Source organism: Oncorhynchus nerka, linkage group LG26, assembly GCF_034236695.1.
Source record: "Oncorhynchus nerka isolate Pitt River linkage group LG26, Oner_Uvic_2.0, whole genome shotgun sequence".
NCBI classification, from domain to species: Eukaryota; Metazoa; Chordata; class Actinopteri; order Salmoniformes; family Salmonidae; genus Oncorhynchus; species Oncorhynchus nerka.
This window is the reverse complement of record NC_088421.1, coordinates 17,068,578-17,095,000: the sequence shown is the minus strand read 5'-3', so window position 1 is coordinate 17,095,000 and position 26,423 is coordinate 17,068,578. Positions and strand designations below refer to the sequence as shown.

The following is a 26,423-nucleotide window of genomic DNA, read 5'->3' as shown; positions in this document are numbered from 1 at the left end:
TTCATATTTCCTGTTGCTGAAGGATTATTTTCCTGCTGTAGCAAACTGGCTAAAATGTAAGATCCTGCATCTGTACATGCAAGTATGCACTAGTCCTAAAGCGTCTCTCTGTGTTCCCTATCGTTTTCTCTACAGCCTGAAGCAGAACTGGCACCTCTGAGCTATGGCTTGACTGATATCGCCCCATGCATTTTTGGATTGTCTCCTGACTGCTCTCTAATACATATTTTCTCTTGGCTCTCTGTTTGGTTTTGTGCTTCAACACAACCATAAAGTCATTGACCTCTGAACTCAGTATATTCTGGATAGTGTCTTACTTTCTTTCCTCTTCATCAGTGAGTTGAGCCTCTTGAGGTGCTCCATACAGAGCAGGCAGCTCCACCAGAGTGACTAAGCGTCTATCTACCTTTCCCTGACTCTTCATACACACTGAGCAGGAGGTTCACTCTGGGCTAAACTTTGTCTGACCCAGTTGGTTGTGTAGAAGTCTTCCAAGCTCCTCTTTTCACACACAGCACCATGTTCACTATTGCAGACATTGGGAAGAGAAGATAATCAGATCATATTTCTAATTTAAACGATTCAGTTGGATTACTTTACAAGCTACTGAAACATAACTAAGGGTACCATCTTTGGTGAGACAGTGCTTCACAAAGTAGGTGGGGCCATAGTATCCTTTTATCTCTCTATTGGTGTTTTATTTAAATAAAATGTCACTTGCTGCTTTTTGGAGACTTACTGACGATGTCCCCTCTTGTGGTGTGTATATGACACTTTTGAAAGGTTTGGTTAGTGTTTTTCCAACAAGAATGTAATAGTCTACACAAACTCATAGCTATGAAGAACAGTTTCATAGCAGCCCTACTCTAGTCCAGGGGGCATGTGGACCAGGTACTGCAAGCCAGATCGAAAGGATTTTTAAAAATTACAATTTAAATAAATATTACTAGAAAAAACAGATGAAATGAATTTGGCCACAAGGTTCTGTGGAACAAGTTCAGAGGATACGATACAATATTATTAATCTACAATATAGGCTACCCTGGGATGCACAACATGGCCTGTGAGGCTCACCAGGATCCACAGTACTCCATCAATGATAGTGTTCATCTCAATACTTCTTGTATTCCTTTTTTCATTGTAATATAATTATTAAGCTTTAAAACTGTTCAAATGTTTCTCTGCCCCATGGGAAAATGTGTAGAGTTGCAGAAAGTTAGTTTTAAACTTGCAAAATGTTCACATTTTTGAGGGGGTCCTTGATGAATTTGCTTTCGCAAAGCGGGTCCCCAGCTCCAAAAGGTTTGGGAATCTCTGCTCTAGTCTACTCAATATATTTCTTCTGCATCGATTAGTCGAAACAAAACTGAAATACAATATCTCAACGACACATTAAAGCATTGGCATGGTTGACTGAATAAGACCTGTATGAAAAAATACACTCACTGGGTAAAGGGCTTCGGGAGGCTATATCTTAATGTCCCCAAACTGCTATTCAACTTCTTTGCTAAAACTGAACTTGAACTTCAGTTCTTATTCCCTCGTTCTCAGTTGTTTTTTTTTGTTGATAAATCAAACCTTCATTTCATGATAGCCAGCTATAAGTGCTAACTGTTACACTGACAAGTTTATTTTCAAATCAAAGTTACCAGGACCATAAGGAGAATATTTATTTCTAGCTTGCTACAGCCTTTTCTCAGACAAAGGACATTGCAAATATGGTATCATTTAAAACCACTGTTACTACTACTGTTTAAAAAAAAAAAAAATACCATAGGAGACGAGACTTCCTCAGGTGTTAATTTACAGTATTTTCTCTGAGGCTACCGCAATGACTACCGCCCTGTAGCACTCACATATGTAATCATAAGGTGCTTTGAGAGGCTGGTTATGGCATGCATCAACTCCATCATTCCAGAAACCCTAGACACACTCCAATTTGCATACTGCCCCAACAGATCCATAGACAACGCAATCTCAATTGCATTCCACACTGCCCTCACCCACCTAGATAAGAGGAGTACCTATGTGAGAATGCTGTTCATACAGCTCAGTGTTCAACATCATTGTCCCCTCCAAGCTCGTCACCAAGCTTAGGACCCTGGGACTGAACACCTCCCTCTGCAACTGTATCCTGGACTTCTTGAAGGGCCGACCGAAGATAGTGAGGGTAGGCAACATAACCTACGGGGAGGGGGGGCACGGCCCCATCGTAAAAATCAGAACATTTTGCAGTGGAGCAGGTCGAGAGCTTTTAAGTTCTTCAGGATTCAAATGACTAAGGACTTAAAATGGTCCACACTCACGCACACAGTTGTGAAGCTGGATCGACAGGAGGTTGAAAATGTTTAGCATGGGCCCTCAAATCCTCAAAACTTTCTACAGCTGCTCCATTGAGAGCATCTTGACTGGCTGCATCACTGCTTGGTATGGCAAGCAGTGAACCACTTCCATCCCCCAAGCCATAAGACTGCTAAATACCTAACAAAATGGCTGGTCAGACACAGATCTGAATTGACCATTGTATTTATTAAACATTTTGCACTGTCTCTATGCACCCTCATGCGCCAACACACAGAACATGCACACTTTTATACTGACTCTACACACACTTACATACGATCTTCATTTACGCTGCTGCTACTCTGTTTATCATACATACTGATGCCTAGTCACGTTATCCCTATGCATACAATATCTACCTCACTACAGTATCCCTGTACATTGCAAATATGGTATTGGCACTGACCCTATATTTAGTTACTTACTTTCTCGTGTTCTTATTTCTATTTCTCCTGTTTTTGTTCTACCCTGTTATTTTTAGTACGACATTGATACTGATTACTGCATTGTTGGGTTTAGAGCTGGCAAGAAAGGCATTTCACTGTACTTGTGCACGTGACAACTTGGCGTCTAAACAGAACAACTATATTGCCTGGTAGCATCATACATCTCTGAACCAGAAGACTGTAGCTTCTCTGTATAGGGAAGTGACCAGCTCCAAAAAGTGGTACTTTAAGCTTTTTATGCAGCCAACCTAAAAATGAACAAATGCAATATCAATCAATCCCACTGACTCTTCTCTCACTCAACACACACTAAAGGACCAAATGAAAATATTACATTTTGTCTGTCTTTTTATTTTGCGGTTGTTTAAACACCACAAAGACAAAAAATTGCATCAGAATCTATAAAGCAGAATAATACCAATATACAAATGAACACAAAAGTATGAAACAAAATAATATAAGGAATATGGAGCAGAGACGATACAGAAGTAAGCATTGTGCTTTATCATTATTATACCCACCAATAAACATATTCCATTATCTAGTTCAACTTTATATACAATATCCTGTCTTGTACAATATCCTGTCAATATCCTGTTCGGGAATAATATATTCATTTTAATCAAAAGACACAGCATAGGGCACATCATTAAAACAATCACTTAAGTGTATGTAGCCTATACTTAACATTCAAACCTATGAAATATACAGTAGCAGTCAAAAGTTTGGACATACCTACTCATTTCAGGGTTGATCATTATTTTGACTATTTTCTACATTGTATAATAATAGCGAAGACGTCAAAACTATGAAATAACACATACGGAATCATGTAGTAACCAAAAAAGCGTTAAACAAATCAAAATATAGCCAGCCGTTACCTTGACAGCTTTGCACACTCTTGGCATTCTCTCAACCAGCTTCATGAGGTAGTCACCTGGAATGCATTTCAATTAACATGTGTGCCTTGTTAAGTTAATTTGTGGAATTTCTTCCCTTCTTTAATGCATTTGAGCCAATCAGTTGTATTGTGACAAGGTATGGGTGGTATACAGAAGATATTTGGTAAAAGACCAAGTCCATATTATGGCAAGAACAGCTCGAATAAGCAAAGAGAAACGACAGTCCATCATTACTTTAAGACATGGTCAACCAATCTGGAAAATTAAGAACTTTGATAACTTTCTTCAAGTGGAGTCGCAAAAACCATCAAGCACTATGATGAAACTGGCTCTCATGAGGACCGCCACAGGAAAGGAAGACCAAGAGTTACATCTGCTGCAGAGGGTAAGTTCATCAGAGTTACCAGCCTCAGAAATTGCAGCCCAAATAAATGTAACAGACACATCAACTGTTCAGAGGAGACTGCGTGAATCAGGCCTTCATGGTCGATTTGCTGCAAAGAAACCACTACTAAAGGACACAAATAAGAAGAGACTTGCTTGGGCCAAGAAACACGAGCAATAGACATTAGACTGGTGGAAATCTGTCCTTTGGTCTGATGACTCCAAATTGGAGATTTTTGGTTCCAACCACTGTGTCTTTGTGAGACGCAGAGCAGGAGAATGGATTGATCTCCGCATGTGTGGTTCCAACCATGAAGCATGGAGAAGGAGGTGTGATGGTGTGGGAGTGCTTTGCTGGTGACACTGTCAGTGATTTATTTATTTATTCCAAGGCACACTTATCCAGCATGGCTACCACAGCATTCTGCAGCAATACACCATCCCATCTGGTTTGCGCTTAGTGGGACTATCATTTGTTTTTCAACAGGACAATGACCCAACACACCTCCAGGCTGTGTAAGGGCTAATTAAACAAGAAAGAGAGTGATTGAGTGCTGCATCAGATGACCTGGCTTCCACAATCACCCGACCTCAACCCAATTGAGATGGTTTGGGATGAGTTGGATCGCAAAGTGAAGGAAAAGCAGCCAACAAGTGCTCAGCATGTGGGAAATCCTTCAAGCATTCCATGTGAAGCTGGTTGAGAGAATGCCAAGAGTGTGCAGCGCTGTCATCAAGGCAAAGGGTGGCTACTCTGAGGATTCTAAAATGTTAATTATATTTAAATAAAAAAATACAACATTTGGTTACTACATGATTCCATATGTGTTATTTCATAGTTTTGATGTTTTCACTATTATTCTACCATGTAGAAAATAGTCAAAATGATGAAAAACCCTAACTTTTGGTACTGTATTTATTGGACCCTGTAGAAAAGTTTTTTTTTGACCCGAAGTGGACCCTGGGCATGTGAGAGGTGGGTCGCGAGTTAGGAGAATACATCTATAATAACACACTATTTATTTTTAATTTAAGTCGTTAGAGGAAGATTTGAGTCACGGGAGAACGGTAAAATTTCTAATTTGTGTTTCGAGATGAAAACGTTCAAGAACCCCTGCTGTAGAAAAACACTTCCCTCTGGTATTCAAATATGGGTAGTGTTCCTATTTACATTGTTTTGTAAAACTGCAGCTTTGGAATTGACAGTTCAGTGAGAGATTTTTTTATGAGTAAAACGTTTCAAAATTATCTGTGTGTTGTCTTCAGCAAAAATACCTCTCAAAGGAAAAATCAATGAGGCTAGTGACACTAAGCAGCAACATAGTAACCCTAACAAGACAAGAAAACAGCCATGTTGAAGAAAGCAGGTATATTCAGGCATAACTGAAGTATATTAATGCTGAAGATAGCCAAGCCTTGCTTTGCCTATGTATTCAAAGAAACTATTTCTGCTCAACCTGCTCCTCCCAGAGGCTGGGCTGGAAATCTCTCTGCCTCTTGCCACCAGGGGGAGAAATGCTTGGTCTCCATACCCTTTGCCAACTTCACAGAGTTTCTAAACCCAGAGGTGCAACATTGAAAACTTCCAGGAACGCTTGCGAAACAGACCAGACTGAGGTTTGAGATGAGAACAGTGAAATTAGTTGTTTATTTTCTCAATCTAAAGACACAACTTAGATTCGAGCCAATGTCTTAAGTAGTCGAACATGTTATTACTCCAACCTTGTGAAAGTGACACACTGACAAGTTTAAATTTTCGTCAAAAAAAACATTATCAAAAGACAGCCTTTGATTAGACGGTCTCCACATGCGCAGTTCGGGCGCGATATGACCGTTACACCAACCTGATGGTAAAAACATGCCTGATCTGTGCCGCACATAATTCCCCAATTACGTGATTCTAATCCTGTCTGCTGTGGCCGGGTCCCGCTCTGCTAAGAAGCAAGTTCCTCTTTCATCTGTAATCCGCGTGAGCGATGTTAGTCGCCCGCACCAAACCTCTGTCAACAACTGTTCCCTCAATACGTCATCAACAACAACTATAACATTCCGGGAGAATGACCCCCAATTATATTATCCTCAGTGTACCTTCCAACACACACTAACACATATCATATAATAATAACCTCCCTTCATAATAGACATGTTTCAAATGAGAAGAACACCATCAGGTCAATAAACATCAAAATATACAGTGATTTCGGGGTCCCTTAGTGTCTTATCCAAGTCACTCTGAAATCTAAATTTTAAGTTAGAGAGGGTCCTGCTGACCAAGCGGGATCTCCCTCTATTTGGCAACATTTAAGCAAGAGGCAGAGCTGGCAGGAGGGTGAGGGGGGATGCTGTATTATTTCAATGGCATGCACGTTGGTGAGTGTTTCTCTGTCTAGTAGGCCTTTGTAATGTTAACACACAGCCTGAAGACCCCTGGGAATGGTCTATGCACATGTGTGTGTATCTGTATTGATCCATATTGGCAGTGGTATGTGGCAATGGACCCCTATGCAGTAGGTTGCTTGTATTGTCAATATAGACTGAGGAATATGAGTACTATGTTCATGAAGTGGATCAGCCAAAGTACTCAAGCCTGTCGATTTGGTACGGCACTATAGTAGAGTCCATAAAGCCCCTCCCGTCTCCACCTCCCAGTAGTACCACCGGTCGGTGTGTAGGGGGGCTCAGAACTCATCGTCGGAGCTGAGCAGCAGGGTCTTCTCATTGTCGCGGGTGCTGAGGTTGCTGTGGCTGCGGGACACTGGCACCCCTCCACGCTGCTCAAGGGTGGACTGCTGTGTGTACTGCTGGTAGGCCGGGGAGAAGTTGTGGATGGCGTCCTGCACCATGTCTCCGGGGTTCATGGTCTCCTTCAGACTGCTGGAGATGCTCTTCATTGGGGCGCAGCGACCTGCCGGGAGAGGATGGAAATAAAAGGAGGATGAGGGATAATGGAAGGAAGAGTGGAACCCTACAGTGAACAAACCTGAATGCCATGAGTAAACAAAGAAGGATAATGGAAGGAACAGTGGAACCCTACAGTGAACAACCTGAATGCCATGAGTAAACAAAGGGATAATGGAAGGAAGAGTGGAACCCTACAGTGAACAAACCTGAATGCCATGAGTAAACAAAGAGGGATAATGGAAGGAAGAGTGGAACCCTACAGTGAACAAACCTGAATGCCATGAGTAAACAAAGAGGGATAATGGAAGGAACAGTGGAACCCTACAGTGAACAACCTGAATGCCATGAGTAAACAAAGAGGGATAATGGAAGGAAGAGTGGAACCCTACAGTGAACAAACCTGAATGCCATGAGTAAACAAAGAGGGATAATGGAAGGAACAGTGGAACCTTACAGTGAACAACCTGAATGCCATGAGTAAACAAAAAGGGATAATGGAAGGAACAGTGGAACCCTACAGTGAACAAACCTGAATGCCATGAGTAAACAAAGAGGGATAATGGAAGGAACAGTGGAACCCTACAGTGAACAACCTGAATGCCATGAGTAAACAAAGAGGGATAATGGAAGGAACAGTGGAACCCTACAGTGAGCAACCTGAATGCCATGAGTAAACAAAGAGGGATAATGGAAGGAAGAGTGGAACCCTACAGTGAACAACCTGAATGCCATGAGTAAACAAAGTGGAGGATCACATAATACTACTGAACCAAACAGACAGAAACAGCCAGTGGAGCTCCTACTGCATTGCAAGGGGAGAACTCATACACACCACAAAATAATACATTGATAAAAGCAGCACATACTGTACAATAATGGCAATACAAATGTATGACAGCACTGAGGACTCTCAAAATAAATTGTTTGTACAAAATTAAACTCTATATCTCAGAAACAGTTAAAAATAATAGAATAACAAAATATGAGCACATCACAGAAATGGAGTCAACCAGAAAGTACTGTGGCAGTGAGAAGCCAAACACAGCTGAGCTAGTGGTAGACCTACCGTACTGTCCATAAATAGGAAAGGACCCTTATAGTGCAGCACAGAGAAACAGATAGAGAGAGACAGATAGAGAGAGGGGGGGACATAAGAAAATATATAAGGATGAATATTGAACAATAAAAAAGGAGAAGGGCGAGAGAACAGGAGAATAAGGAAGAGATAGAAGATAAATGAGGAGAAAAAGGATTCAACAAAAGAAAAATGTAGCAAAAAACCAAGGGAGTGGAGAGGAGAGAAAGGGAGAATAAAAGAGAGAAAGAAACATTTAGAGACAGAGCAGGTCAGTGGAACAAAGTCACTGAAATAGACTTGAAGAGCAACCATGGAGAACCAGTGTCCTGAATCCTCACTGAACACAGTTCCAGAAACATAAGCAACTGCTTGTGTCATTTAGTCAGGGACACACTAATATGCTAGTGATGACTTGATTTATTTTTACTTAAACAGTTCTCTCTCTAAACTGCATGGATAGTTCCTCCTTCTGTATCCTTACCGTAGGAGTCCAGCCTCTTGTCCATGTAGACCTTGTAGGTGAAGGCGTGGCGCAGGGCCACAGCGGCAAAGAACATCTCAATGCAGATGATAAAGTTCTGGTAGCCGGCGGCGACCGTGCCCTCCCCAACTGACACTTCGGGAGAGTTGATTTTAGGGATGGCGCCACACTTCTCCAAGATGGCCAGCAGCATACCTTATCCCCCAGAGAGAGAGGGAGAGAGAAATCGAGGAAGGAGGATCAGAGTACTGTCAAATCACATTGTGTGTATTATCTGGGAGAGGGTCAGCACACTTGGATGCAGCATTATCTATGATACATTGCGTGTGTGTGTCGATCAAGAGGTTTCCTTACCCTGCCAGAAAGAGAGGAAGATGACAGACTTGACCATGAGGAACTTGAGCATGGGGCTGTAGGGGACCAGCAGGTTGCGGGTGGCGAAGTAGAAGAGGAAGAGGGCGTAGAGAGACAGGCTGACAGAGAAGTTATAGATGATGGTCACATACAGGTACCCACTGGCCACACTGGAGAGAGAGAGAGAGAGAGAGAGAGAGAGAGAGAGAGAGAGAGAGAGGCACAGCCAGCTATCAGAACAGTGTCAACACATAGGGATGTCTTAGCAAAGTCTTATTTGAGAGATTACGTAATATAATTCCTACTCTGAGATGCTTGACAACTACAACCCCGACATTTCGGTGAAAACAGATTTACAGCCAGAATAGTGTAAATGTAAAAAAAAAACATCTGTGAGAACAAACAAATAACATTTAAACTGTTCATACAGAAAAGTACAGACAATTCACTGAGGTCAACACAGGTTAAGCAAATACTCTGATATAGTATAGAGTAGAACGAGTGAGTGTCCCATAGCCCTACGTACTTGAAGTCTCCATCTCTGTACTTCCCAAAGGCCTGCAGGATGACTGTGATCATGGCCATCAGAGGCTTCACCACACAGAACTGTAGAGTGGCCTGAGAGAGAGAGAATATGTCATGAGAATATGTAACTGTGTGTTCATATGTAAGGGTTTCACACAAATAATGTGTGAGAAGAAGGCTTTCACTATACCTGTTTGCAGAATCGGAGGAACCCAATGGAGTAAGTTCTTCCCCAGAGACAGCAGGTGCCGTACACACAGCTGGACCTGTAGACAGCCAAGACACAAGCATTTGGTAGTCTGTGTTCTCAAGATCCAAATCGCATGAAAAGAGGTTCAAACCATACAATAAAGTATTGATACACATTACTATTCTGCAGTTGTGGGATGGTTGAATAACATTCTTGGATTGTACATGAATGTCTTTATTTTTTATAAGAGAGGACAAAGAGTGATAATAGAGAGAGACTCACTCAATGGGCTTTCCTCTGATCTCAGCCATGATGGCGCTCTCCCCTCCAAGGTACTCATAACACAGGCTGAGGAAGTTGTAGATCACAAACGCTGCAGAGGAAACACACACAAACACATGTAAGCAGTGTCAGAGAGTTGAGAGAATATGGGGGCAGTTGCCACTATGCAACTACAGCAGTCTTTTGGTTAACCCAGCAAAGCCTTCATATCCAAAATCAATCCCCAAAACAATCTGTCTGTCTGTGTGTGTTTGGTCTTTTTGGACTCTGGGCTTCCCCTTGAGAACCCAGAAACATTAACGAGAAAGAACACTAACACACACCGAAGTAAACATGTTCTATCTAGAGGCATTGGCCATGTTCCTCTCTACAGTATTAAGGCCGTGGTCCCGATTTCCCACGAGCAGAATGCTGGTGTGCTGTGTCAGTGCATGGGCCAGTGCAGAAAGCAAAACAAGATGAGAGACTGAGTCATTGTCCCCAATGGCCTCTGGCTAAACCGCCCTCCATTCTAGCTTGGATCAACATCACTCTGTCCCCCTGTGTGCACACAAAGCTACCCTCCCCCACTCTGTGTGTGTGTGTGTGTGTGTGACAACGTGTATTCCAGAGATTCCCATATATTGATATCCATCCAGCTGAATGTTTAGTCCAAAACTATTCAGTTACCATCCTATTTAACAACACATGTACAGTACTGGTATATTCTAATACGTGCCTGTTTATTTGAATCCATTCATTAGCATAAATTATTTATCTAAGAGATTTGAATGGTTCATAGAGATTTCAATTGATTTGGAAATTAAATAAATTGTTTCAAATGAACAGAGCACAGTGGTGGGTCCCGACTCCTTGAGGGAAAATCCTCTCCAGTCAGACTGAATCACTTCCAGTTTGTTGGGGCAGAAGAGGCTGCAGGACTTCTCTCTGTCTCTCCTTTGGCTGTGAACACTGTTATTGGTGTCATTGACTGGGAGGAATGTGGTTTCAGCTGCTGTCCCAGGTGTTCAGGCCATGCTAATTTGAGGGTGGTGAAGCAACTACAGGACGAATCAAGCCTGAATCTTTGCGGCTCTTTCTCTCTTTTCTGGCATTGGAAACTCCAGCCATAAAGGACCCCTGCCTATTCCATTTGCTTTCCTTGTATATTGTATTTGCACACATATCGCTGCATAGAGGTCTGAGTAGACAATAATGGGGATCTCAGTGGCATCCTTATGGTATTGACTCCTGCTATTCGAATGTTTGCAAGCATGCATGTATAAATACACAACATCAGTGTGTGTGTGTGTGTGTGTGTGTGTGTGTGTGTGTGTGAGAGAGAGAGTGTGTAACTTTATGACAGCACTTTGGCCCTCTATATTTAGCAGTGTGGAGCCCTGGGGCCACAGCTGCTGCCTGTGCGGTGTGCCATGTGCTGGAAGGGAGAGTCCACTGTGTGCAGCCTGGCTGAGCTGTCAGCTCCCCAGCCGTCAATCCATGCGCTCCCAGCACTTACACACATCATACAGTACACACACACAGCATTCTCTCACGCATCATAGACTCACACAACTCTCTGACACAAGGTATACAAAATGTGCAGTACAAAGCACTCGTTCATGCATTGAGCACACTTTAGCACTGAGGTCCCCTTTTCCCCAAACAGACATAGAGTTGTACATTGTACATACAATAGAGTTTGTCAGGTATAATTTGATGGCAGAGACCGGTAACCAAGGGGCACACCTGTCTGTATTATGTAACCACTGTAACAAAATTATAATGCCAATTTCTGTTGATGTTACTTCTGTTGAGATACAGCCGGCTGGTACAGAACAGCCAGACAATTTATCTGTTCATAAGTAAGTGGTTTCTAAAACTCTTCTCAAGGCTTCAGTCGTTTGCATACTGTTGCTAGGGAACAGGCTTCCCCTCCCCAGCAATCCCAGCAGGCTTTGGAAACAACAAGAGAACAAAGATGGCCACTCTCGTAAAGGCAGAGAGACCGCAAAGCCCATCTGTCACTGGGGACAGAACAGATTCCCACACACTAGTTACTACGACCAGGGGTTGGAACCGGTTCAGAGAACAGAACTGAAAACTGGAAAAGAACGTCATTTTTCAAGGAACAAAATCAGAAGCGGGAACAAAAGTGATCTATTCTTCTCTGGAACAGAACCATTATTTTAAAAGCATGTGGACCGGTTAATAACATTTTTTTTTAAGTTCCACAAAATAAACAAAGCCTTCCTCTGTCAATCAGAAACGTCTTCCAGTGTCGTCCTGCTAGAGGTGTGCCGAGTAGTCGGACAAAACGAGTTTAGTAACAGATATGGGTAATTTTCTGGATACGACTTGATCAGAGTATTTTTTGTAATTATCTTCCTCATGTCTGTCAAGTGAGGTGCTACATGGTCTAAATAACTCAACTGGCCAGCTTGCCTGTGTGTAAAGAAAAGGGCTGGCTGTACATTGATCCTGCTACTCTAATTGGATAGAGTGAAGCTGTATTTCTCTGTCCACACGCTTCATAATTTCACTTCTCTGTTACGGTCTGATCATTCAGACTGCTGCTGCCTCCTGTTAGCCTGCTACTATGATAAATCAAATGGAAAGGGCGTTTGGTATGAAGCTATCAATGTGCATAATATCTAACAAGCGGGGCGAGGGTAAGGGAAAAAGATGAATGGAGTCATATCTCCCTCTCTAACTTAAAGCATCAGCTGTCAGAGCAGCTTACCGATCCCTGTACACAACCAATCTGTAAATAGCCCACCCAACTACCTCATCCCCATATTGTTATTGATCTTCTTGCTCTTTTGCACCCCAATATCTCTACTTGCACATCATCATCTGCACATTTATCACTCCAGTGTTAATGCTAAATTGTAATTATTTCACCTCTATGGCCTATTTATTGCCTTACCTCCCTACTCTTCTACATTTGCACACACTGTACATAGATTTTTCTATAGTGTTATTGACTGTACATTTGTTTATGTGTAACTCTGTGTTGTTTTTGTTGCACTGCTTTGCTTTATCTTGGCCAGATCGCAGTTGTAAATGAGAACTTGTTCTCAACTGGCCTGCCTGGTTAAATAAAGGTGAAATAAAATGTAAAAATGTATATTAATGCCAATACATTTAAAAACACTATTTTAACAGGTAAGAGTCATGCACCATTGACAGGGTGGGAAGGTTCTCACCTTCGTAGCAGTCGCGGACCGTGTCAAAGTAGACGTAGTACTCTTCGTTAGTGAAGAAGAGGAGGCTGAGCCACGAGTCAAAGGCGTAGATGGGAACGATGAAGAGGATGCGAACTATGTGCCTCTGCTCATTGGGAGAGCTGTAGTAGCGCAGGTGCATGTAGATCTGTCAAAGGGAGAAAAATAGGGAAAGATACATAGACAAGAAAGAGAAAGACAGAGTGAAGAGGGCATCATTTAATCTCAGTTCCTAAAGGACCTGGCTAGTTTATAATGTACCTCATTGTAGGAGAATAATTTAAAAACTATAAACATGGCAGTTAAATAGACAATAGACAATGGCGTGAAAGGGGGGTAATTGTGTTTGAATATTCAACAGCTTCCTTCTCCCTGAGAGGGACCACAGCTCTGTCAACGTAAGCTTGCTAAAAATGGGCTAGCTGAAACAAGTGTCTCATGAAATCAATGCATTTTCACTAGGGCTCAGTGACTGTGACTTTGTGGTCCTGCCCACATCCTGGGGAGAGCAGTCGACATCATGCGAGTGTGTGTGATGAGTGGATGTGTGTTGTGTTTTTCCATTCGGATGAGCAGGCTCTGTCATCAATACCTTTTGTCTACTTCATCATGTCCCAGGTTCCCACTTACACAAAGCTACACCTATCACCTTTCCTGGCCTGGGCACACACACCTTTGGTAAAATAACAAACAGTAGGGTGTTCGCACACAGAGCACCGTACCCAGCTTTGTTGCTAGGCAACAGCCCCCCACTCTCTGATGTCACTGCAGAGCTAGGTACACCTGTTGTCAGAGCGACGGCTCATCTTTAACCCTTTGTGTGAGCAGAAACGCACAATGGAGAGGAATCATTAACCTGGGCCTTTCAGTAGCTCTGAACCTACAGGAGGTTAGTGGTCTGCAGGCAATATGACTACATATTTGAAGACCTGCCACAACTACTTTATCATGGCTGAACAGCCTGAGGTGTTCCAGAGTGCATAATCAACCTGGACTTGGCAGGCGTGAGGAATCTGCAATTTCTATCTGCAATTTGATTTGTGCATACTGAGAAAACTACTGGAGGCACTAGGCATCCATCTTATGCAGCAGTGAGACCACACTAACATATGATTTGAGTACAAACAGTTCAAGCATATGTTAGATGCAGCATGCAGAAAAACATAGGTGTGTGTGTGTGTATGTATGTGTGAGAAAGAGTTCACTAGCCCCTTACCTGGTGGCAGGTTATTAGCAGGGCTGTCCAGACAAAGAACCCTGACACGGTCTGGGCAGTGGAGGTCATGAGGAAGTATGGTTCCTCAGGGGTCACCAGGGGGGTGTCTGGCACCCAGGAGGCGTTGGAGCCCGACGGGGCCGCTGTGGTTGGGGACCCTGGGGCCATATCGGCTGGGGAGTCATTTTCCATTCGATCTGACAGGGGCATGCCACGTCTCCACAGCTCCTCCATCCTCTGGAGGGAGGCAACAGGTACGGTGGGTTTTGGGTTTTCCGGATATTCACAATCACATTAACAGAAGTAGCTAAATATGTAGAAAAGGTAGAGCTCCATTAAGGAACAGTGTGCCTCCTAAGGGAACAAAACCCCAGTTTCTTTCAAGGTTATCGAACACATCACACATGGATGGTTGTCTCGGGCATACCAATAAAAACCTACTACTTTATTCAATTGAACAATTAATTGAACAATTAAAGCTGAAACTAACATCTACCACCTCTACGCAGACGACACCATTCTGTATACTTCCGGCCCGTCCTTGGACACTGTGCTATCTAACCTCCAAACGAGCTTCAATGCCATACAACACTCCTTCCGTGGCCTCCAACTGCTCTTAAACGCTAGTAAAACCAAATGCATGCTTTTCAACCGTTCGCTGCCTGCATCCGCACGCCCGACGAGCATCACCACCCTGGATGGTTCCGACCTTGAATATGTGGACATCTATAAGTACCTAGGTGTCTGGCTAGACTGTAAACTCTCCTTCCAGACTCTCATCAAACATCTTCAATCGAAAATCAAATCTAGAGTCGGCTTTCTATTCCGCAACAAAGCCTCCTTCACTCATTCCGCCAAACTTACCCTAGTAAAACTGACTATCCTACCGATCCTCGACTTCGGCGATGTCATCTACAAAATAGCTTCCAACACTCTACTCAGCAAACTGGATGCAGTTTATCACAGTGCCATCCGTTTTGTCACTAAAGCACCTTATACCACCCACCACCGCGACCTGTATGCTCTAGTCGGCTGGCCCTCGCTACATATTCGTCGCCAGACCCACTGGCTCCAGGTCATCTACAAGTCCATGCTAGATAAAGCTCCGCCTTATCTCAGTTCACTGGTCACGATGGCAACACCCACCCGTAGCACGCGCTCCAGCAGGTGTATCTCACTGATCATCCCTAAAGCCAACACCTCATTTGGCCGCCTTTCGTTCCAGTTCTCTGCTGCCTGTGACTGGAACAAATTGCAAAAATCATCTGCTATCAGAGCAGCTAACCGATCGCTGCAGCTATACATAGTCTATTGGTAAATAGCCCACCCAATTTGACCTACCTCATCCCCATACTGTTTTTATTTATTTACTTTTCTGCTCTTTTGCACACCAATATCTCTACCTGTACATGACCATCTGATCATTTATCACTCCAGTGTTAATCTGCAAAATTGTAATTATTCGCCTACCTCCTCATGCCTTTTGCACACAATGTATATAGACTCCCCTTTTTTTCTACTGTGTTATTGACTTGTTAATTGTTTACTCCATGTGTAACTCTGTGTTGTCTGTTCACACTGCTATGCTTTATCTTGGCCAGGTCGCAGTTGCAAATGAGAACTTGTTCTCAACTAGCCTACCTGGTTAAATAAAGGTGAAATAAAAAATAAAAACATCCTTGTGGACAGAGAAAATCTGAATAAGATATGGAGAGAAGAGAGAAAGAGGGGAACAATTTGTAAGTCGCTCTGGATAAGAGCGTCTGCTAAATGACTTAAATGTAAATGTAAATGGAACCAGAAGGAGCTGAGTGAGGGAGAGAAAGAGAGGGGACCCAGAAGGAGCTGAGTGAGGGAGGGAGAGAGGGGGGGACCAGAAGGAGCTGAGTGAGGGAGGGAGAGAGGGGAACCAGAAGGAGCTGAGTGAGGGGAGAAAGAGAGGGGAAGCAGAAGGAGCCGAGTGAGGGAGGGGGGACCAGAAGGAGCTGAGTGAGGGAGAGAAAGAGGGAACCAGAAGGAGCTGAGTGAGGGAGAGAAAGAGGGGAACCAGAAGGAGCTGAGTGAGGGGGAGAGAGAGAGGGGAACCAGAAGGAGCTGAGTGAGGGGGGAACCAGAAGGAGCTGAGTGAGGGGGGAGAGGGAACCAGAAGGAGCTGAGTGAGGGGGAGAAAGAGAGGCGAACCAGAAGGAGCTGAGTGAGGGGAGAAAGAGAGGGGAACCAGAAGGAGCTGAGTGAGGGGGAGAGAGAGGGCAACCAGAAGGAGCTGAGTGAGGGGGGAGAGGGGAACCAGAAGGAGCTGAGTGAGGGAGAGAGAGGGGAACCAGAAGGAGCTGAGTGAGGGGGGAGAGGGGAACCAGAAGTGGTGAGTGAGGGGGGAGAGAGAGGGGAACCAGAAGGAGCTGAGTGAGGGGGAGAGAGAGGGGAACCAGAAGGAGCTGAGTGAGGGGGGGAGAGAGGGGAACCAGAAGGAGCTGAGTGAGGGGGGAGAGAGGGGAACCAGAAGGAGCTGAGTGGGGGGAGAGGGGAACCAGAAGGAGCTGAGTGGGGGGGGAGGGGGAACCAGAAGGAGCTGAGTGGGGGGGAGAGAGGGGAACCAGAAGGAGCTGAGTGAGGAAGGGGGAGAGAGAGGGGAACCAGAAAGAGCTGAGTGAGGAAGGGGAGAGAGAGGGGAACCAGAAAGAGCTGAGTGAGGGGGAGAGAGAGGGGAACCAGAAGGAGCTGAGTGAGGGAGAGAAAGAGAGGGGAACCAGAAGGAGCTGAGTGAGGGAGAGAAAGAAAGGGGAACCAGAAGGAGCTGAGTGAGGGGGAGAGAGAGGGGAAACAGAAGGAGCTGAGTGAGGGGGTGGGAGAGGGGAACCAGAAGGAGCTGAGTGAGGGAGGGGGAGAGAGAGGGGAACCAGAAGGAGCTGAGTGAGGGGGGGAGAGAGAGGGGAACCAGAAGGAGCTGAGTGGGGGAACCAGAAGGAGCTGAGTGGGGGGAGAGAGGGAACCAGAAGGAGCTGAGTGAGGGGGGAGAGAAAGAGGGGGAACCAGAAGGAGCTGAGTGAGGGGGGGAAAGAGAGGGGACCCAGAAGGAGCTGAGTGAGGGGGAGAAAGAGAGGGGAACCAGAAGGAGCTGAGTGAGGGGGGAGAGAGAGGGGAACCAGAAGGAGCTGAGTGAGGGAGGGGGAGAGAGAGGGAACCAGAAGGAGCTGAGTGAGGGGGAGGGGGAACCAGAAGGAGCTGAGTGAGGGGGAGAGAGGGGAACCAGAAGGAGCTGATTGAGGGGGTGAGAGAGAGAGAGGGGAACCAGAAGGAGCTGAGTGAGGGAGAGAAAGAGAGGGGAACCAGAAGGAGCTGAGAGAGGGGGGGAGAGAGAGGGGAACCAGAAGGAGCTGAGAGAGGGGGGAGAGGGGGAACCAGAAGGAGCTGAGTGAGGGGGAGAGAGAGGGGAACCAGAAGGAGCTGAGTGAGGAAGGGGGGAGAGAGAGGGGAACCAGAAAGAGCTGAGTGAGGAAGGGGGAGAGAGAGGGGAACCAGAAGGAGCTGAGTGAGGGGGGAGAGAGAGGGGAACCAGACGAAGCTGAGTGAGTGGGGGGGGAGAGGGGAACCAGAAGGAGCTGAGTGAGGGGGGGGGGGACCAGAAGGAGCTGAGTGAGGGAGGGGGAGAGAGAGAGGGGAACCAGAAGGAGCTGAGTGAGGGGGAGAGAGAGGGGAACCAGAAGGAGCTGAGTGAGGGGGGGAGAGAGAGGGGAACCAGAAGGAGCTGAGTGAGGGGGGAGAGGGGAACCAGAAGGAGCTGAGTGAGGGGGGAGAGAGGGGAACCAGAAGGAGCTGAGTGAGGGGGAGAGAGAGGGGAACCAGAAGGAGCTGAGTGAGGGGGGAGAGAGAGGAGGGAACCAGAAGGAGCTGAGTGAGGGAGAGAGAGAGGGGAACCAGAAGGAGCTGAGTGAGGGAGAGAAAGAGGGGAACCAGAAGGAGCTGAGTGAGGGGAGAGAGAGGGGAAACAGAAGGAGCTGAGTGAGGGAGGGGGAGGGGAACCAGAAGGAGCTGAGTGAGGGGGGGAGAGGGGAACCAGAAGGAGCTGAGTGAGGAGGGGGGAGAGAGGGGAACCAGAAGGAGCTGAGTGAGGGGGAGAGAGAGGGGAACCAGAAGGAGCTGAGTGAGGGGGGACCAGAAGGAGCTGGTGAGGAGGGGAGAGAGAGGGGAACCAGAAGGAGCTGAGTGAGGGAGAGAAAGAGGGGAACCAGAAGGAGCTGAGTGAGGGGGAGGGGAAAGAGAGGGGACCCAGAAGGAGCTGAGTGAGGGGGAGAAGAGAGGGGAACCAGAAGGAGCTGAGTGAGGGGGGGAGAGGGGAACCAGAAGGAGCTGAGTGAGGGGGAGAGAGAGGGGAACCAGAAGGAACTGAGTGAGGGAGGGGGAGAGGAGGGGAACCAGAAGGAGCTGAGTGAGGGGGGAGAGAGGGAACCAGAAGGAGCTGATTGAGGGGGGAGAGGGAGAGGGGAACCAGAAGGAGCTGAGTGAGGGAGAGAAAGAGAGGGGAACCAGAAGGAGCTGAGAGGGGGAGAGAGAGGGGAACCAGAAGGAGCTGAGAGGGGGGAGAGAGAGGGGAACCAGAAGGAGCTGAGTGAGGGGGGAGAGGGGAACCAGAAGGAGCTGAGTGAGGGGGAGAGAGAGGGGAACCAGAAGGAGCTGAGTGAGGGGGGGACCAGAAGGAGCTGAGTGAGGGGGGGAGAGAGAGGGGAACCAGAAGGAGCTGAGTGAGGGAGAGAAAGAGGGGAACCAGAAGGAGCTGAGTGAGGGGGAAAGAGAGGGGACCCAGAAGGAGCTGAGTGAGGGGGAGAAAGAGAGGGGAACCAGAAGGAGCTGAGTGAGGGGGGAGAGGGAACCAGAAGGAGCTGAGTGAGGGGGAGAGAGGGGAACCAGAAGGAGCTGAGTGAGGGAGGGGGAGAGAGAGGGAACCAGAAGGAGCTGAGTGAGGGGGGAGAGAGGGGAACCAGAAGGAGCTGATTGAGAGAGGGGGGAGAGAGAGAGGGGAACCAGAAGGAGCTGAGTGAGGGGAGAGAAGAGAGGGGAACCAGAAGGAGCTGAGTGAGGGGGGAGAGAGAGGGGAACCAGAAGGAGCTGAGTGAGGAGGGGGAGAGAGGGGAACCAGAAAGAGCTGAGTGAGGAAGGGGGAGAGAGAGGGGAACCAGAAGGAGCTGAGTGAGGGAGCTGAGTGAGGGGGGAGAGAGAGGGGAACCAGACGGAGCTGAGTGAGGGGGGAGAGGGGAACCAGAAGGAGCTGAGTGAGGGGGGACCAGAAGGAGCTGAGTGAGGGAGGGGAGGAGAGAGAGGGGAACCAGAAGGAGCTGAGTGAGGGGGGAGAGAGGGGAACCAGAAGGAGCTGAGTGAGGGGGGAGAGGGGAACCAGAAGGAGCTGAGTGCGGGGGGAACCAGAAGGAGCTGAGTGAGGGGGGGGAGAGAGGGAACCAGAAGGAGCTGAGTGAGGGGGGGAACCAGAAGGAGCTGAGTGAGGGGGAGAGAGAGGGGAACCAGAAGGAGCTGAGTGAGGGGGGGAGAGAGGGGAACCAGAAGGAGCTGAGTGAGGGGGGAGAGGGGAACCAGAAGGAGCTGAGTGAGGGGGGAGAGAGGGGAACCAGAAGGAGCTGAGTGGGGGGGGAGAGAGGGGAACCAGAAGGAGCTGAGTGAGGGGGAGAGAGAGGGGAACCAGAAGGAGCTGAGTGAGGGGAGAAGAGAGGGAACCAGAAGGAGCTGAGTGAGGGGGAGGGAGAGAAAGAGAGGGGAACCAGAAGGAGCTGAGTGAGGGGGAGAGAGAGGGGAAACAGAAGGAGCTGAGGGAGGGGGGGAGGGGAACCAGAAGGAGCTGAGTGAGGGAGGGGGAGAGAGAGGGGAACCAGAAGGAGCTGAGTGAGGGGGGAGAGGGGAACCAGAAGGAGCTGAGTGAGGGGGAGAGAGAGGGGAACCAGAAGGAGCTGAGTGAGGGGGAGAGAGAGGGGAACCAGAAGGAGCTGAGTGAGGGGGGGGGACCAGAAGGAGCTGAGTGAGGGAGGGGAGAGAGAGAGGGGAACCAGAAGGAGCTGAGTGAGGGGGAACCAGAAGGAGCTGAGTGAGGGGGGGAGAGAGGGGAACCAGAAGGAGCTGAGTGAGGGGGGAGAGGGGAACCAGCAGGAGCTGAGTGAGGGGGAGAGAGAGGGGAACCAGAAGGAGCTGAGTGAGGGGGAGAGAGAGGGAACCAGAAGGAGCTGAGTGAGGGGGAGAGAGAGGGGAACCAGAAGGAGCTGAGTGAGGGGGAGAGAGAGGGAACCAGGAGCTGAGTGAGGGGGAGAGAGAGGGGAACCAGAAGGAGCTGAGTGAGGGGAGAGAGAGCGGAACCAGAAGGAGCTGAGTGAGGGGGAGAGAGAGGGAACCAGAAGGAGCTGAGTGAGGGGGACCAGAAGGAGCTGAGTGAGGGGGTGAGAGAGAGGGGAACCAGAAGGAGCTGAGTGAGGGGGGACCAGAAGGAGCTGAGTGAGGGAGGGGGAGAGAGAGGGGAACCAGAAGGAGCTGAGTGAGTGGGGGGAGAGGGGAACCAGAAGGAGGTGAGTGAGTGGGGGGAGAGAGGGGGAACCAGAAGGAGCTGAGTGAGGGGGGAGAGAGAGGGGAACCAGAAGGAGCTGAGTGAGGGGGAGAGAGGGGAACCAGAAGGAGCTGAGTGGGGGAGAGAGAGAGGGGAACCAGAAGGAGCTGAGTGAGGGGGAGAGAGAGAGGGGAACCAGAAGGAGCTGAGGGGGGGAGAGAGAGGGGAACCAGAAGGAGCTGAGTGAGGGGGGAGAGAGAGAGGGGAACCAGAAGGAGCTGAGTGAGGGGGAGAGAGGGAACCAGAAGGAGCTGAGTGAGGGGAGAGAGAGAGGGGAACCAGAAGGAGCTGAGTGAGGGGGAGAGAGAGAGGGGAACCAGAAGGAGCTGAGTGAGGGGGGGAGAGAGAGGGAACCAGAAGGAGCTGAGTGAGGGGGAGAGGGGAACCAGAAGGAGCTGAGAGGGGAGGGAACCAGAAGAAGGAGCTGAGTGAGGGGGAACCAGAAGGAGCTGAGTGAGGGGGGGGGAACCAGAAGGAGCTGAGTGAGGGGAGAGAGAGAGGGGAACCAGAAGGAGCTGAGTGAGGGGAGAGAGAGAGGGAACCAGAAGGAGCTGAGTGAGGGGGAGAGAGAGGGGAACCAGAAGGAGCTGAGGAGGGGGAGAGAGAGAGGGGAACCAGAAGGAGCTGAGTGAGGGGGGAGAGGGGGACCAGAAGGAGCTGAGTGAGGGGGAGGAACCAGAAGGAGCTGAGTGGGGGGACCAGAAGGAGCCGAGTGAGGGGGAGAGAGAGAGGGATACCAGAAGGAGCTGAGTGAGGGGGATAGAGAGAGAGGAACCAGAAGGAGCTGAGTGAGGGGGGGAGAGAGGGATACCAGAAGGAGCCGAGTGAGGGGGAGAGAGAGAGGGATACCAGAAGGACCCGAGTGAGGGAGAGAGAGGGGAACCAGAAGGAGCTGAGTGAGGGGAGAGGGGGATGGAAGTTGAGAGAGAACACAGGGACAGAGTGAATCAGTCAGTCAGAGCAAATTGGCATGACATGGGCTGAGGGCCCACTGACCCAAATTCTCCTTCTCCTCTCCTCCTGGTTTGAGAGCAGGGGCGAGCATAGGAGAGCCACAAACACATCTCTATTGAGCACACTGAAGGACAGACTGGGTATATCAGTGCCAGTGGGACATACAGTTGAAGTCAGAAGTTTACATACACCTTAGCCAAATGCATTTAAACTCAGTTTTTCACAATTCCTGACATTTAATCCTAGTAAAAATTCCCTGTTTTAGGTCAGTTAGGATCACCACTTAATTTAAAAATGTGAATAGTCAGAGAGAGAATGACGTATTTCAGCTTTTATTTCCTTCATCACATTCCCAGTGGGTCAGAAGTTTACATACAATTATTATTTGGTAGCATTGCCTTTATGTTGTTTAACTTGGGTCAAACGTTTCAGGCAGCCTTCCACAAGCTTCCCACAATAAGTTGGGTGAATTTTGGCCCATTCCTCCTGACAGATGGTGTAACTGAGTCAGGTTTGTAGGCCTCCTTGCTCACACAAATTTTTTCAGTTCTGCCCACAAATTGTCAATGGGATTGAGGTCAGGGCTTAGTGATGGCAACTCCAATACCTTGACTTTGTTGCCCTTAAGCCATTTTGCCACAACTTTGGAAATATGCTTGGGGTCATTGTCCTTCTGGAAGACCCATTTGCGACCAAGATTTAACCGCCTGACTGATGTCTTGAGATGTTGCTTCAATATATCCACATACTTTTCCGTCCTCATGATGCCATCTATTTTGTGAAGTGCACCAGTCCCTCCTGCAGCAAAGCACACCCACAACATGATGCTGCCACCTCAGTGCTTCACGGTTGGGATGGTGTTCTTCGGCTTGCAAGCCTCCCCCTTCTTGCTCCAAACATAACGATGGTCATTATGGCCAAACAGTTCTATTTTTGTTCCATCAGACCAGAGGACATTTCTCCAAAAAGTACAATCTTTGTCCCCATGTGCAGTTGCAAACCGTAGTCTGGCTTTTTTATGGCAGTTTTGGAGCAGTGGCTTCTTCAGGTTATGTCGATATAGGGCTCGTTTTACTGTGGATATAGATACTTTTGTACCTGTTTCCTTCAGCATCTTCACAAGGTCCTTTGATGTTGTTCTGGGATTGATTTGCACTTTTCACACCAAAGTACGTTCGTCTCTAGGAGACAGAACGTGTCTACTTCCTGAGCGGTATGACGGCTGCGTGGTCCCATGGTGTTTATACTTACGTACTATTGTTTGTACAGATGAACGTGGTACCTTCAGGCGTTTGGAAATTGCTCCCAAGAATGAACCAGACTTGTGGAGGTCTACAATTTGTTTTCTGAAGTCTTGGCTGATTTTTTATTTATTTTCCCATGATGTCAAGCAAAGAGGCACTGAGTTTGAAGGTAGTGTCACAAACCGGCTCAAAGCCCGTAACAAAGGGAGACAACGTGGAGATAAGGAGTAGCAAAATATATATTTATTAAATAAGTAACTAAGTATAATATACAATGGTGTGTGTAATCAGTAATCAGTAGTGTAAGTGAGTGTTTTGCATGCATGAATGTGATAATGCAGGGTGTTGAAAGGTCCCAAAGCAAACAAACGGCCACCAAGAACCACAACACAATCTACAAAAGGTGTCTGCATGGAGAGAGTCTCCTCCATGAATGTGGAAGAGGTCTATTTATCCTGGGAGACACCTGGCCCAGGTGTTTCCCATGTAGCTGACGACCCTCCCAACTCCTCCCACCGGCATCCTAATAAGGAAACAAGAACAAAGAGAGAATACGGCAGACAGAGTGGGAGGGTCGTCACAGTAGGCCTTGAAATACATCCACAGGTACACCTCCAATTGACTCAAATGATGTAAATTAGCCTCTCAGAAGCTTCTAAAGCCATGACATTTTCTGAAATTTGACCCACTGGAATTGTGATACAGTGAATTATATGCGAAATAATCTGTCTGTAAACAATTGCTGAAAAAATAACTTGTGTCATGCACAAAGTAGATGTCCTAACCGACTTTCCAAAACGATAGTTTGTTGATAAGAAATTTTTGGAGGGTTGAAAAATGAGTTTTAATGACTTCAACCTAAGTGTATGTACACTTCCAACTTCAACTGCATAGCTAATGAGAGGAATTTATTGAATGACAGAAAAAGTGTTAACATTCATGAGATTGGTTTGAGTCTTTTAGCCATCAGCAGCACATGATCAATTCTCAAAGTCAGCAAGGTGACTGACCCCTATTGCTCATTAGGTCTGTAATACTGATGTATTGCAAAGTAGCCAGATAGCAGTTTTCTAATGGGAAACTGTGGGCTAAGTGACCAATAGAAAAATGGACAGTAGATTCTCCACAGCCTTGTACTCAATCCTGCATTAGTGATGCTAACTAGGTAATGTGACTGCTAGATGCATCAGTCTGGCGTCCAATGATGGCAATAACCTAATCATTCAGAATAAAACTGATTTAAAAAGGGGATTCAATTAATATGCATGGCTAAATATAGGCAGGTCGTGGCCATGGGTGACTCACGCTGCTGGACGAAGCCTGATGTATGAATTACATTTGAGGGGGCAGTTACATTGAGTGTCACACTCGATTCACTCAAGTTGGGTTTCTCAAGTAACTATTGGTTCATGATAAGCTTAGACTATTGACTGATGACTATTGAGATTGAATATCAGCAATATGAAGGCCTATTCTGTATAGGCCTAGAGAATGAATGCCTATTAGGTTTATAATGCGATTTTTCCATGACACAAATGCTTAATTATTCAAGAAAAAGGGAAAGGGTTGAGACAGTAGTAAAGAATGAAAGTATTGGTCAATATTGATGGCTTCTAAAAACAGCAAACATGTTATATTTATAAGGTATACTGATGTTCAGTTGTAATTGAAAGCCATGTCTGGTGCATTTCGTTTGGTTCAATGACCAGATAATTCATATATGACAGGCAGGGGAGACTCCATATATGACATGACAGGGGAGACTCCATCAATTCATGCTGACTGAAGCTGAGGGTGTATTTCATAACATCTGTTGTACTTTGACCTAAATCCTACCAGTCATCCAGCATCGGCTTTTTGACATTGATGCCAAAATGAAAACGAGATACATTTTTTGCAGTTTTCCTCTCCAGATATACTAAAGGCATAACATACTAAGGAAAATATAGGGCGTTGCAGTGAGAATAAATGAATAACATCATTTCCATGCAAAGACTATATTAAAAAAAACAGCAGCTTCCCATTTCCATAATAGAAAAAAGGCAACCAAAACCTCTTTACGGATGATTTCAGGAGCTGAAACAGGAGCTGAAATTACAACTGTGTCATCAAGCGAAAGGTACATTCGTCGTTCGTTTGGAAACAGTTTCTTTCTATCCATTCTGAACACAAAAACACAGAGCGAGCGGTGGCTTACCTGCCTCTGCTGCAGTTGTTTGATTTGTGTACACACTGCGGCTGTTTGAATCCAAGCATAAATGTATCCTAAATACGTTTTTAGCTACGACAGACACACATTCATGAAATAATAATTCACACTAAATTTGAATCATTGCAATATAACGTCAAGTCAGAAACCAATTTAAACCATGTTTACAGTTTTATCTAGTTCGCTAGCTAACGTTAGCATCGCTAGTTAGGTAGCTGCTCGCAAACTCTTCAAATCCTAGGTAAATACTTTTGTCTGTACTAATAGCCCATCTCATGTAGAAAAACTTTATTCAGTCACTATCATTTCAAAATAGCATTATCGGGGAACGCTCGTGAATTCGGCTCCGTTCTTCCCCTGTATCTCTCCTAGCGATTCACTACGCTAAGATTTTACAGTAGCAGAACAGCGAAACTCCTCCGCCGTTCCTGCTTTCACGCAGGCGCAGTAGCTTCATCGCCTTGAGCCACTTTTCCATGATCTAACTCGTATTTGCCAGCTGGTCTGGCATTGTTGTACAAACCCAGATTTCAAATATTTGTGTTTGTGTATGAAGAATTTACCAGGTAGTATAAAGTTAATTCATTCAGTAGCGTTGTTTTCATTCGAATAATATTACACATTTCATTGTAAATAAAAAACGCAGTTACTTAGCTCCTCCAAAATAACTTGTCTCAAAACATTTGGATAATATTTTCCCCATTTTAAAGTTGATTGGTATGTCAAAGTGAAAGAAATTAAGGGCCAACCAAGCTTTCTTCCATTCAATTTCAGTAATATATCCGTACCAGAAATGTTTTACTTAAATATTAATTAAAATCTATAGAATTAGTCAATGACAAGAACAATATTTTCTTACATAATTTCAAAAATGTAAACCCTGATCCTTTAAAAAATGTATCTGCAAATTGAATGTAAAATGTTTATTAATCCTGACATGTTCATGTATTCAAGTGTAGTGACTTTTATAAATGTGTACTGAGATGTCTCATTACTGTATTGACAATTTAATTTGAATTTTGAAAAAAAGCATTTCAGACCCAGTCACTCCTCCAGTCTTTTCAAATGGTCCCATTTTAGATACAATAACATGCCATTTCCCAAATGCAG

At 46.3% G+C, this 26,423-nt stretch overlaps 1 protein-coding gene across 1 annotated transcript; it reads right to left on the bottom strand.

Annotated features, from left to right (window-relative positions):
- Positions 1-3,119: 3,119 nt before the first annotated feature.
- Positions 3,120-25,738, bottom strand: LOC115110514 (transmembrane protein 184B-like). The gene is made up of 9 exons (XM_029636237.2): positions 25,302-25,738; positions 14,309-14,545; positions 13,075-13,240; positions 9,887-9,977; positions 9,605-9,680; positions 9,416-9,507; positions 8,890-9,059; positions 8,536-8,730; positions 3,120-6,980 (listed from the first exon to the last, which is right to left on the bottom strand). The coding sequence occupies exons 2-9, from the start codon at positions 14,540-14,542 to the stop codon at positions 6,754-6,756; spliced, it is 1,251 nt and encodes a 416-aa protein (XP_029492097.1). The 5' UTR covers positions 14,543-14,545; positions 25,302-25,738; the 3' UTR covers positions 3,120-6,753.
- Between the last annotated feature and the right edge of the window lie 685 nt (positions 25,739-26,423).

Coding starts and splice junctions, on each gene's coding strand:
- LOC115110514 (XM_029636237.2), bottom strand. CDS start 14,542: ATGGAGGAGCTGTGGAGACGTGGCATGCCCCTGTCAGATCGAATGGAA. Junction 9,508..9,604: donor TCCTCCGATTCTGCAAACAG/GTATAGTGAAAG, acceptor TCTCTCTCTCAG/GCCACTCTACAGTTCTGTGT. Junction 6,981..8,535: donor CAAGAGGCTGGACTCCTACG/GTAAGGATACAG, acceptor CTCTCCCGGCAG/GTCGCTGCGCCCCAATGAAG.